This window comes from Delphinus delphis, chromosome 15, assembly GCF_949987515.2.
Source record: "Delphinus delphis chromosome 15, mDelDel1.2, whole genome shotgun sequence".
In the NCBI taxonomy this organism is placed as follows: domain Eukaryota; kingdom Metazoa; phylum Chordata; class Mammalia; order Artiodactyla; family Delphinidae; genus Delphinus; species Delphinus delphis.
This window is the reverse complement of record NC_082697.1, coordinates 75,112,588-75,126,001: the sequence shown is the minus strand read 5'-3', so window position 1 is coordinate 75,126,001 and position 13,414 is coordinate 75,112,588. Positions and strand designations below refer to the sequence as shown.

General features: G+C 50.9%; 1 protein-coding gene across 2 annotated transcripts in view; it reads left to right on the top strand.

Moving 5' to 3' along the window:
* Positions 1–12,936, top strand: part of AUTS2 (activator of transcription and developmental regulator AUTS2) — a 1,122,546-nt gene extending 1,109,610 nt beyond the window's left edge. For both annotated transcript variants that reach the window (XM_060032208.1, XM_060032207.1), the window contains exons 15-19: positions 2,756–2,897; positions 6,425–6,502; positions 7,451–7,534; positions 8,640–8,862; positions 11,374–12,936. In XM_060032208.1, coding sequence (XP_059888191.1) covers positions 2,756–2,897; positions 6,425–6,502; positions 7,451–7,534; positions 8,640–8,862; positions 11,374–12,634 — 1,788 coding nt within the window. In that variant the 3' untranslated portion in view covers positions 12,635–12,936. The remainder of the gene's footprint in view (positions 1–2,755; positions 2,898–6,424; positions 6,503–7,450; positions 7,535–8,639; positions 8,863–11,373) is intronic.
* Positions 12,937–13,414: the final 478 nt, after the last annotated feature.

Genomic DNA, 13,414 nt, shown 5'->3' with positions numbered 1-13,414 from the left:
ATACAGTAGGACCTTGTTATTCTTTCCATTTTATGGCTTTGGAAAAAAAGATCGTTTGTGCCCAGTAGGTTACTCATTTAGGCCTATATGATGATTCCATTAGCAATTCATATTATTAAAAATTCCTCTTCTAGAAGCGGTATTTGGTTTACAATGACCTATCCCCACTCTCCTTCGTCCTCCCGATGACCAATGCCAGAGGTCAGACTACAGTCAGTGCTTGTCAGAACCGCCGTCTGGCTGGTTACCTTACCTATCCTTGGGAGATTTTTCTTTTTTGTCTGTACTTTCATCATATAGATGAATACATTGCATGTATTACCAGGGCTTTATGATGCAATAGAAAACAGATAAAGAACTTCTGCAGATGACCAGATATGACATCACTGGGACCAAACTAACTGACAAGTCCAGATTTTACGGTCTGAGTAACTATACCAATCAAGTAATTCCAGTACACTTCCGCTGGAATCCATATTTTCATGAACAAGCTTTTAGTCCTGACAGCATTCGGGGGCCATCATCAGAATAGAAAAAGAGGGAGGGAGAGCTAGGCATCCCAGAATTTTTTTTTTTAATGGTTAAACGATTTTTTAAAAACCTACCTAGTTAGAAATTAAAAAGCCACCCTCAGTGAATGAGGTCACTAAGGTGTCTTGCTTTGGTACCAAATACCTGCTGTTCGTCAGAATATCCCGTCGGTGAGCTTTGCTCACCTTGACGTTAGTGTCAGGCGAGGCTCTATTAGAAACCTCTTGGTTTAGCTTCCTGAGAAAACGCGTGTGCTCTGAAGAGCTCTAACTAGATTCTGATGGTTAGTTCAGTTCACTTTTGTTCTGGATGATGTGGTTAGCGGAACGCTGGGTAAATCACGTCCTCCTGGTAACTCGTTTGGTTAAAAGCGATGAAGGATGGCGTAGGTGCCACTTTAGCATCTTCCTTTCCACAAGCGTGTCCCCAGTGACTCAGAGGTTCATTATCCCAATTCACTTAGGAAGACCTCTTGCACAGGAGATAGCTGTTCATCTTCCCTTTCCGGCAAGTTCTTTGTAATCCCCAAGCTCCATTTTGCTTCACGGACCTAAGTTGTGGTTAATGGAACTGTGCTGTGTACCGTGCAGCATTAGCACTAAATAATTCGGCAACCAAATTAAAGGAGGCACTCGAAACGTTTTTATAGATTCATAGTGGACCAGCAGCTTGCTTTGGGCGGTTGGCTATATTACTTGATAGTGGGACTTTCATGAGAGAATTCCCTGTAGATTTGAGCAGAAATTGTATGGTCCCCTTTCTCTGTAATGTTCATTTACTCGTTCTTTTAGCCACTCACCAGATACTTCTTGGGAGAGGCCCCTGCTCGCAGGTTCTTACTGCTGCAGGCTCAGGGCATGCCTCTGTCCCGGTGTCTAGTTGCTCAGAGTTCAGTAGTGAGGATTGGTGTGTGTGGAAAAAATGGTGACCGTGTGATCTGCTTCCTGGGGTGTTGCTGCCAGCCTGAAGGTTTCAGGTGGTTTTCATCCTACCTGGGAAGGACGGGTGAGTGGGATTGCAGGATGGTGTAGGGTTCAGTGCTAGGGGATGGCAAACCCCTCTTGTCTCTGACTCCCGCACAAGTTAGATCACGTGTCTCCTTGTTGGCGTTACTGTGTGACAGGACAAGGATTTACACGTGGCAGAACGTGAGGGGGTTGGAGGGGGAGTGGGGCCAAACGGACAGAGAACATCCGACGAGACTAAGAGATGGGAAAGGCGAGGTCGGAAACCGAGGAAGGGCCGTGAAGGACTGGGAGGCCGGAGAGCTTGAGAGGAGGGGGCGAGGGGAGGGAGATCCGGAGCCTCGGCCCCAGGCCCAGGTCGAGGGTCGGCGCTTATCGGGGGCGGTGTGAGGCCAATGCCGAGAAGGCTGTTGAGAATTGAGAAGGTGGGGCAGTTTGTAAACCATGCCGTAGGAGAGGCTGCCAGCCTCCAGAGTGAGGCCAGGAGGAGCAACGAGGAGGAAGGTGATGAGCTGGTCCCTACAGCCTCAGAGGAAGCTGAGCTGACAGGTTAGCGCAAGGGTGGATAAACAGATGGCAGCTGATGGCAAGGAATTCACAGCAAGAGACGTTCTGGGAGGTTTACTGGTCTGGCCTGATCTCTTCCTCAGCTAACTGGGAGTAGCAGGCACAGTAAAAAAAAAAGCCCCCATTAGTAAAATTAATATCCCTACTTCGTTTGTGTTTCTTTAAATATATGTAACAACGATCGTTTGAAAATTAGCTTGTAGGCATGCAAATATTTCTTTATAACTTTCAGCTACTAATGTACTGTGATCTATTAGAGCATGGCAAAGAGTCATTAAACAATTAATTTACACAGCAGAGTATTCACGCAGAATCCCTAATGAAATGAGCTTTAAAATACTATCATTTAAAAACTTACTGAGAGGAGCCTTTGCGGCAAATCATAAACGACTTCGGAATGGTGGTGGTTTCAGTAGCTGGGACATGGTTCTGTCCCTCAGACCCCTGTACCCTCAGAGACCGAACCCGAGTTTTGCCCCTTGACATTTCTGCTATGAACGGCGGGCCCCGCTTTTCTGGCATTGGAGGGTGAAATGGTTTGTGGGTTGCTGTGTTCTCACAGCGTTTGTAAACTTGAACCTGACGAGGGTTCAGGGCCCGACTCCCTCGGTCTCAGGCTCCTCCTATTGATGTTTTTCTTCCCTGCTGTTTCTCTTGGGGTGCCATCCTTTCCTCCCCCCTTGCTGCTGTAGAAACAGATGCAGTCAGACCCACACAAGCTGGACTTCGGCCTGAAGCCCGAGTTCCTGAGCCGTCCTCCGGGGCCCAGCCTCTTTGGAGCCATCCACCACCCCCATGACCTGGCACGGCCTTCAACTTTGTTCTCTGCCGCTGGTGAGTTCAGAGGGGCGAGCTGGGACACGTATTCTCAGGTAGCTAGGTAAGTTACATCTATGACTATGACGTACGTCAGTTTGCAAGGCAGTTATCACAGCGCATCTCGGGAGCTGGGCCCTTCTCCATGGCTGCGCCCCCTTCCACGAAAGAAGGGAAGAGACCATCTCTCCGTTCGGGGGCTCATTATTTGCTTCTCTGTTAAACCACCAATTCACAAGCATGTCCAATGCTACTGATCTGCGAGCTCGCAAGGGCTCATCGGCAGGAGACAATGACAGGAATCGTGTAAGGATGCGGCTGCTCTCACTGTCCCTGCCCACAGAGCACTTGGTGGCCTCACACCATGATGCTCGGTCACGCCGTGCGTGAGGGTCTGAGGATAAAGAAATACAATTAAAGTAGTTGCCGGCGGTGTGGTCTGTGACGGGGAGGGTGAACTGGTTGGTTGCAACGATGCAGGAAATTTAGGGGACAGCGTGTAAGACCCCCCACAGGTCTATTCATTAACCTCTGAGAAGACACACTTCCAGGTGCCTCGTGCATGTGCCGGAGTGGGTCCCTGATCATCACTGCATCAGGTAACCCGCCCAGTCCTGCTCCGGGACCGTACAGACAAAGGCAGTGGCCGTCAGGGGCATTAGGTGGACGAGAGCAGCCCTACCGGCATCAAAGGTTCCTTAACATTCAGTCTTTTCTAAAATCACCTCCAGCATACAGTGCCTGGCACGTGGGCTCCACTGGGTCCAGCTCATGCAGGACAACGCCGAGCTCATTCTGGTGACAGGCGCCGTGACTTCCTACCCACTGTGCGCCGTAGAATTTATTCTTCTGGACATAAGTGTTCAAGGGGGGTCCCTGTTTCTAGTCCGCCTGCCACCTTCCCAGGCTTTTATTCAAGACTCGTTTTTGGTGGACCTGAGGCTCGTCCATTCGGGAAGCGAGGACCACCCGCACTGCAAGCAATCACCATTCTAATGGGCCTTGTCGCCAGAGTAAGGGCGAGGGGCGCTGTCTTGAGGGTAGATGGAATTTGCTAAGGTCTCAGTTCCATCTAGGGATGTGTTTGAAGTCTTTGTTACCATGGCACCTAGGCTCTCAGACAGGGCTACATGAAGAGCAATTTTTGGAGAGAAATAGATTTCTCCCTGGCTTCCATCTGAGCCAAGCAGATGAACTGGCTTCTTTTGCTTCAATAATTCCTGAACTGTGAGGCACCCCTGGGGGCCCTGCGCCGAGCGAAGCTGCGATCCTCGTCGAAGCGTTCATTAGCTTGTACTACACGGTGTGCAGCCACGTTTTTACTGAGCTGGCAACACTGTTCACACCTGATGAATGTGCTGGGCTGTATTTGCCCTGTGGAGGTGGTGTCATTTTTGCACTTTCTGCGTGGAGAAGAAGTCACCGTATAGGGCTGAACAGATAACTCCTCAGGTGCCTTCCGATGCTGTGGCTCTGACGGATGTTCTCCTGTGCTGTGTGCCTTCCTCCACACCCCAGGCCCACAGGGCCCTTCCAGGCTGGGGAATAAAAAACCCCAAACATAAATCAATAGGGCGTTGAAGGGACAACCCTCCTCCACTTAATTTATGTTCCCGAAGGAATCTGTATTTGTTTCTACGAACTCAGTCAAAATGCAAGGGATTCTTGGAATAGTTTTAATTATTGGTAAATCCATTCAGTCCCTGTTTATACTTCTATTCTGGAAGGTAGTCTTTTCTAGTAGTCTCTTCTAGTGTAAGCAATATCAGATTTTTCCCCAAATGGTGAAACTTCTTTTAACTGGTAAGTATAATTTACGCATACTTGTTAAATTCAACCGCTTCCATCTTGCTGTTGGGCACTAGCGCCTGAAATAACGAAGGGGACGTCTTTAGATGACCTTGGCCAATCTCTTGGCTAGAGCCCGGAGAACCTGCCTTCTCAGCTGTCAGCTGCACGCCAGCAAGCCAGGCGGATGCTCTAAGTTTTTGGAAAGAGTGTCCTTCCCTAATTCACAGGTGCACACTCGCTGTCTCTCTTCCTTCAAGAAAAGCATTTGAGGCATCCTAAGGAAATACATACTGCTCACGGCCGAAGTAGAGGAAGAAATGTGGATAAAGGGGAAAACCTAAGGAAAGACGAGCACTAAGGTAGACCGGAGTTCCCTGGCGGGCAAGGTGAAGACCAACAGAGGCGATTGAGGATTATCAGTGTCCAGAAGCAAGTGAATAAACTAGCTTTTCCCGGCACTGAAGATACGGAGGACTTCATTTCCCACAACCTGATGTAACTCACAGTGAGTTTCATAGGGTCGGGCTTTATAATCTCCTTCAATGCGGGTCCGTGACAGCTAACACATCCTCAGGAAAAGAGATTCCGCAAAGGCCCAAGCGGTGCAGCCCAGAGACACAGCTTCGTGACGGCCGCTCCTGCACCCGGATTAGACAGTGTTTCTCAGGGTGAAAGAGATGTCTCTGAAGAAAGTAGCCCATGGCCAGATGTTGCCCTTTTAGAGGCTGAGAGAACATAGTCACAGCTCCTACTCCTTCAGTAAAAGAACCTTGCTTCACGTTTTTTACCCAGCATTTCTCCAAGCTTACTTGGTTACAGAACTCCCTGCCCCACTGGCATTGTTTTTTCCATGTTTCCAGTGCTGTGTGTCAGCCCTGAGAGAACCATAATTCAAAAAGAGTCATGTACCACAGTGTTCACTGCAGCATTGCAGCACTAGTTACAGTAGCCAGGACCTGGAAGCCACCTAAGTGTCCATCGACAGATGAATGGATAAAGAAGATGTGGCACATATATACAATGAAATATTACTCAGCCATAAAAAGAAACGAAATTGAGTTATTTGTAGGGAGGTGGGTGGACCTAGAGCCTGTCATACAGAGTGAAGTAAGTCAGAAAGAGAAAAACAAATACCGTATGCTAACACATATATATGGAATCTAAAAAAATCGTTCTGAAGACCCTAGGGGCAGGACAGGAATAAAGACGCAGACGTAGAGAATGGACTTGAGGACACGGGGAGGGGGAAGGGTAAGCAAGCTGGGACTAAGTGAGAGAGTGGCATGGACATATATACACGACCAAATGTAAAATAGGTAACTAGTGGGAAGCAGCCGCATAGCACAGGGAGATCAGCTCAGTGCTTTGTGACCACCTAGAGGGGTGGGATAGGGAGGGAGACGCAAGAGGGAGGAGACATGGAGATATATGTATACGTATAGCTGATTCACTTTGTTACACAGCAGAAACTAACACCATTGTAAAGCAATTATACTCCAATAAAGATGTTAAAAAAAAAAAGTAATACCTCTCTTTGGTGGTGGCCAGCCCAGCCAGGAAAGAGGAAAGGGGGTGATTTATTTTCTGCCTCCTGATAAGCACGTTTCTCTTTCCCCGGGTGTTGCCTGGACGGACGTCAGCTATGTTCTTTCTTTAACGTGCTCTCTCTTGGGGTCCTTTGGTGACCGGGAGCCAGTGGCATTGTCGAAGTTGCCTTCCTGTGAAATCTAACTCCATTATGTTTGACTTAACAGGTGCTGCACACCCAACCGGGACCCCTTTTGGGCCACCGCCTCATCATAGCAACTTCCTTAACCCTGCTGCTCACCTTGGTGAGTTGCCCATCAGCGACGGGCAGCAACGTGTGTATCTCAGAAAAACCTTTGTTCACTGCGCTCCTGCTACACTTCCTGCTAAGTGGGCCATAGTCCCAGATAAGTCACTTACTGCTTTAGGTGGTGGTGATCCTGTAGAACTCTGAATCCCCGCCGTCCATCTCCAGGATTTCAGCACCTCTCATACCGTGTTCTTCAAGTAGTAGATCTGTGCGCAGTAGTGGTTGCGTGTAGACTTGCTGAGCGGGTGCGGTGGGTGGAAGCCATGCCGTGGAACCCCGGGGCGTCCACGTTTACAGCAGCCTGTCCCTGCCCCTTGGAGAAGATGGTGAGCTCTTGCCCACATAAAGGCACCCATGGAGCTGGAAAGAAGGACACGATGTTATGAAGAGACAGCATCCATTACTTTCTAATCACTTCACATTTCACAACCCTATTATATCTCTTCCTAGTAAAGGTGCTTTACTTGTGGCCTTTATTTGATGTTTTCTGCACGTGCACAAGCAGATGCAGGCAGGGGTATGCCCCAGCGACAGGGTATAGGATACGTGTGCCCTCAGGACTTCATTAAGAGCTTGACTTTAAGCTGCCATCTTACTTCTGGTCTATGAGAGCCTACACGGCACATTCTGGGAAGAGGGGAGACAGGCAGGGAGGCATCTGAGCGCACTGTGGCTTGGGCAGTGTTCCCCACCCAGCAAGAGAGAAATGGGGCAAAATGCATAGTTCTGGAAAATAGCTTTCATAAATATTTTGCTAACCCCATGCCCAAATGCAAAAGGATGAAAACCCTTTGCATAATCTGGCGGGAGAAGTGGGACAGGTCAGGTCTGAGTATAAATGGGGCAAGGACCCCCCACCGCCTTCCCAGCTCCCGGGAAGCTCTTGTCTTCCTCACTCAGTGGAGTCCTGCAACCATGTCTTTCTTCCCAATCTTGTCTGCAGAGCCTTTTAATCGGCCGTCTACGTTCACCGGCCTGGCAGCAGTTGGGGGCAATGCCTTCGGGGGACTTGGAAATCCTTCAGTTAGTGAGTACCCTCTGACTTTTTAAAATCTGCCTTAAATTATTTATCTACTCTGATCTGTCTGTGGCTCAAGACCTTTCTAGGGAACCGCGCTCTTGGGAAACAAACTTAGGTGATATCATTGCAAAAGCAGGCCTCATCAGTGGAGTTAGGTCTAAACCAACGTTTTAAGGCTAGCCCGCAGTTGATATATGTTCCTGAGGGTCAGGAAAGGTACTGTAGTCAGTTGAACTCCAGAGAGTTTGCTGAAGTTCACAGTTTCATCCATATTCCATCTCTACTATCCCACATTTTAGCCACAGCTCCCATTAGACGTGAAGACAACTTTTAAATTTCATCTTGCTTTAGCGGGAGAAAACGCACTGAAGAACAGGAAGGCAGTGCAGGCTCAGGACCGTCAGGAGAGGGCCACACTTGGGGCTGCATAATCCAGGAAGAAAGACTGTGCAGTTTTCCACTGCTCAGTCTGTCTAAAGGAGGAAGGGCTCCTGTTCTAAACATGCTTTAGCCACTGAATATCAGCTCGTTTTCTTTCGTGCCTTCCATACGTCATGGCCTCTGGCTACAGGAGGCTTACAGTGCAGCTTGAAGCAGCCGTCACGGTTCCATATAGCGTGGAGACCATATGTGTCTGGATCAGGACCCTGTCTGGTCTCTGCTGACTCTAGTTCTGGTCGCTAAGGTTGTGGACGGGGGCAGCAGTCATACTAGCAGGGTCGTGGTGGGCAGAGGATAACCATGAATTCTGCTCTGAACTGAACTATTGACCGAGGTCACACTCCTCTGCATGCTCGGGACGTCTGCGTGTGCCAGATAGGCGTGATTAGGTGATCCCCATACCTCTTGGGTCCCTTTCCTTTTTAATCAGCCCCTCCCGCCCCTTTGCCTTTGGTTAAAAAAAAGAAAAAACGCTGTGAGCTTACTTACCTCTCCAGTGTAGGACAAGTTCCTCTAATGAATCTGTTAATCTCCTTTCCTTTTCCAGCTCCCAATAATATGTATTCATTTTAACTCTGAATGCTGTTAAAAGTTTTTTGGTAAGTACCTTCATTACAGCAGATTATATAATTTCTCTGAAACCTTTTTGTTCTCCACTTCACCATTTCAGCACCCAACTCAGTGTTCGGCCACAAGGATGGCCCCAGTGTGCAGAACTTTAGCAATCCTCACGAGCCCTGGAACCGGCTGCACCGAACGCCTCCGTCGTTCCCGACCCCTCCGCCCTGGCTGAAGCCAGGGGAGCTGGAGCGTAGCGCGTCCGCTGCAGCTCATGACAGAGATAGAGATGTAGATAAACGAGACTCATCCGTTAGTAAAGATGACAAAGAAAGGTACGCAAAGAACCCGCTCTCGAGTCCCAATGGGGGAGCCCGCTCTGGGCCAAGTACTGGCCACCCACCCTCCCCAGCCCAGCCTCGTGCTTCAGCTGTAGCCTCGGCCCGTCACACAGCCGGGGTGGTGTCCCCCCCGCCCCCCCCCCCTCGCCCGGCCCTTCAGTGCATCGTGACCACAGGCCAGCATCACAGTTCTGTATCAGTACAGAGCAAGTGAATCTGACTCACGAGCAGCTCCACACTCAAGGTCCCCGTGAGCATTAGTCTCTGCAAACATAAATCTCTCTCAAGAAGGTAGCAAGATGGAGCCTGGACCAGAAGACACACACAGCATGAATCAACACCATCTTTGCTTTCAAGTTCGTGCAGTCCATTGACTCATCCATAGGTTTTTTGCTCTCTCTCTCTCCCTTTTTTGTTTTCTTTTAGAAAGTCATGTTTCCATTGTCTCATTGTATTTCTCTCGAATTTTGTTCAAACTCAAATCCTGGGCTCACAGATAACTGATAAAATTTTGCTAACCCAGATTTAGGGAAACCTCACCAAGCAGTTTGGGTCTGGGTTTTGTTTTGCCAGTGGATAATTAATTTTACTAACCATTTGTATCTCCATACGTGGTAACCCATGCCTGAAGAAGAATTAGCCTTCAAGAGGAAAATGTCTTATAGTTATTTTTTCTGAAGAATGTTACAAGCATTCTTGACAAAGCATACTCCCTTTTTCCCCCTTTCTTTAGGGTATGTTCATTTTGAATGAACTAGCAAGGCATACACAAGATACGCTTGACAGAAAATACCTAATAACACTTTCCTTTTGCTATTTAAATCTCAAATACGATCCAAATCTTTAGTTTTCCTTTACTGTGTATATTGTGTGTGTGGTGTGTATACATATGTACGTGTTTGCTAGGGATTTAAAAGAATTCAAGTTTGCAGGTTTTAAATGCAGCAGATTAAGTAGACCATCCTAGGCCGTCATGCCAACTGATTTCTTTCTTATAAAAGACGACGCATTTTTCCTTCAGGACAGCATGGTAAAAATCTCTTAGCCAATGGGAGGACCGTTTATGACATGCAGCTCTGAGCTGCGAACTGCCACCGTGAGGTGCGTCTGGACCCGGCAGCCCCTAGACCAGGAGCTCTCTGGACGGTCTGTCAGCAAAGAGAAGGCACGATATGGCAGCAAACCCTGCCCCGCTTTTCTTGATGCAGCTAAAAATGGCCTTTTAGATGAAAGTCAGGAAACTTAATAAAATACACTCTTCTTTATTCTTACCTTTTTTTTTTTTTTTTTTTTTTGCGGTACGCGGGCCTCTCACTATTGTGGCCTCTCCCGTTGCGGAGCACAGGCTCCGGACGCGCAGGCTCAGCGGCCATGGCTCACGGGCCCAGCCGCTCCGCGGCATGTGGAATCCTCCCGGACCGGGGCACGAACCCATGTCCCCTGCATCAGCAGGCGGACTCTCAACCACTGCGCCACCAGGGAAGCCTTATTCTTACCTTTTAAAGATGCTCTTCCTTCTTAGCCTTTGCACGTTGGTAGGGGAAACGTCCTTAATTTCTCCCCCGGGGCCTCCTTGCGTTCTGAGCTACCCAGGCTTCCTGCTTCCCTCCTCACCTGTGCCAGGTCTGTCTCGGGTTGTCTCTAAAACACACCAGGTTCCTGGTCCGGCCTCTTCACATTTTACCGTGTTGTCCTCTGTCACTTTGCATTTTGTGCCCCGCACTCTTAAGTCCCACCCAAGACAGGCCTCTCAGCTTCTCCTTCCACATTTCCAGTCACAGATGGAACTTGTTCCCAACCTGTCCCTTGAGGTTTTGTGTCTCTGGACCCACTTTTCCTTCTGGCTTTCCTCTATCAATCAATCAATCTTCTCAACAGATTATGGCTTTCTTCTCCTTCCTAATGCAGAGGTGCTTTTTGCACCCCCAGAATCCAGAAACTGTGGTTTCCCTTTTAACCCCCTCGGTGCTGCCTCTTGGAGGCCGCCCTGTATCTGCCTGCTTTTCTCTGAAACCAGCCCTCTGTCCCGACCTCGGGACGGAGATGTTCCCATAATCTCCCCGTTACTCTCCTCCCACTGGCTCTGAACTGCAACGTTGGAAGGAAGGTTTGGGGCTCTTAAGACTTGATTCTTGACACTAAAAGATCCTGAGACTCTAGGCAGACGGGCTGTGTGGTCCCATCACTGACGCACTGACCACGCTGGTCCGTTCAGGTTTCCGAAAGCTCTCCCTCCCTGGCCTGTGCCTCTTACACACCGAGCGTCATTCTCCCCCTCAGACGCTCCCAGCCCCGTCATCCCTAGCACTTCACCCCCTCGAGCTTCCTCTAAAATCTAGGCCAGTCAGGTCAGGGTGGCTGGTCACCCTGCCCACAAAGGGCACGTGCGGCTGCCCGGGGGACCGTGGGGGCCAGAGCCCCGCACGGCCTCTTCCCGCCATCTCATTGGCAGCCCCTGGCCGGCCGGCAGCCCGTCTCATTTGCCTCCTGGTGTCTCCTCCTCAGGGAAAGCGTCGAGAAGAGACACTCCAGCCACCCTTCACCAGCACCCGTCCTCCCGGGGAGCACCCTGGGGCACGGCCGCAGCTCCACCGAACAGATCAGGGCTCATTTGAGCACCGAGGCTCGTGAGAAAGACAAATCCAAAGACAGGGAGAGAGAACACTCGGAATCCCGCAAGGACCTGGGCGCCGACGAGCACAAGGCGAAGGAGGGCCCGCTGCCCGAGAAGGACGGCCACGGCCATGGCCACGAGGGCCGCGGCGCGGGCGAGGAAGCCAAGCAGCTAGCCCGGGTGCCGTCGCCCTACGCACGCGTGCCCGCCAGCGACAGCGCCAGGCCGGGCAGCGCCGCCAGCCGCGAGGCCGAGCCACGCAAGGGCGAGCCGGCCTACGAGAACCCCAAGAAGAGCGCCGAGGTCAAGGTGAAGGAGGAGCGCAAAGAAGACCACGACCTGCCCGCCGAGGCCCCGCAGAGCCACCGGTCCTCGGAGCCGCCGCCGCCACCGCCGCCGCCCAGCTCCTCGGCCAGCGTGCACCCGGGGCCCTTGGCCTCCATGCCCATGACCGTGGGGGTGACGGGCATACACCCCATGAACAGCATCAGCAGCCTGGACAGGACTCGCATGATGACGCCTTTCATGGGCATCAGCCCCATCCCGGGCGGAGAGCGCTTCCCGTATCCTCCTTTCCACTGGGACCCCATCCGGGACCCGTTGAGGGACCCCTACCGGGAACTTGACATTCACCGGAGAGACCCGCTGGGCAGGGACTTCCTGCTGAGGAGCGACCCTCTGCACCGTCTCTCGGCCCCCCGGCTGTACGAAGCCGACCGCTCCTTCAGGGACCGGGAGCCCCACGACTACCACCACCATCACCACCACCACCCGCTGTCGGTGGACGCGCGGCGGGAGCACGAGCGCGGGGCGCACCTGGACGAGCGTGAGCGCCTGCACGTGCTCCGCGAGGACTACGAGCACCCGCGGCTCCACGCCGTGCACCCCGCCTCCCTGGACGGACACCTGCCGCACCCCGGCCTCATCGCGCCCGGCCTGCCCAGCATGCACTACCCACGCATCAGCCCCACCGCGGGCCACCAGAACGGACTGCTCAACAAGACGCCCCCGACAGCGGCGCTCAGCGCGCCTCCGCCGCTCATCTCCACGCTGGGGGGCCGCCCCGTGTCCCCCCGGAGGACTACCCCTCTGTCCGCGGAGATCAGGGAGCGGCCGCCCTCCCACACGCTGAAGGACATCGAAGCCCGGTAAGGAGAGGACGGGACGCGAAGAGGACGAAGAGAGCCCGCGGCCGCAGGCGCCAGACTCGAGAGAGCGCGCAGGCAGAGGTCCCGCGTCTCGACCGACGCAGACGGGGCGGGGGGAGCCCCCAGCACTTCCCCTTGTAAAAAGTGTATAGACTCAGCGCAGATTTTGAAATGTTTTTGTATATTCTATGTTGAAATTTTTCAGATCTTTTAGCCGATTCGTATGTTCTCATGTCTCCCCACTCTTTTGGTTTCTCGTATAAAACTTTTTGATTCGAACCAAAACAGTGAAGATGACAACACACATAATGGGGGGGGGGCGGGCGGGGGTAGGAGACAACAGTCCACACAGTCCATCGTGCAGAGGTCTTTCAGATGAGAAGGGAAGGCTGTGTACATAGTTATGTAAAAAAAAAAAAAAAAGATTGCTTCATGAGCTAATGGTTCATATATGCAAAGGGTAAGATGAAAGCTTTACTTTGTACAGATGTAAATAGATAAAGATTAAGTAACATAATACATTAATACTTCTTAAAATGTGCTATTTGCAGACTTTATATCAGCGAGCACAGTCGGCTTCGGCTGTGTTCCCATGTATTGTTCTAGACAGCTAAACCCTTCAACTATGCAATGAATGTTAGGGCTTTTCACAAAAGCCCGCCTAACTCAAAGGAGCCTTTTCAAGTCCATTTACAACATACTTAAGGTCATATTTTCCCTGAACAAGCGCTTATGTGATATGACTCTGTTTTCCTTGCTTGTTATTTCAAACGGAGAAACACCC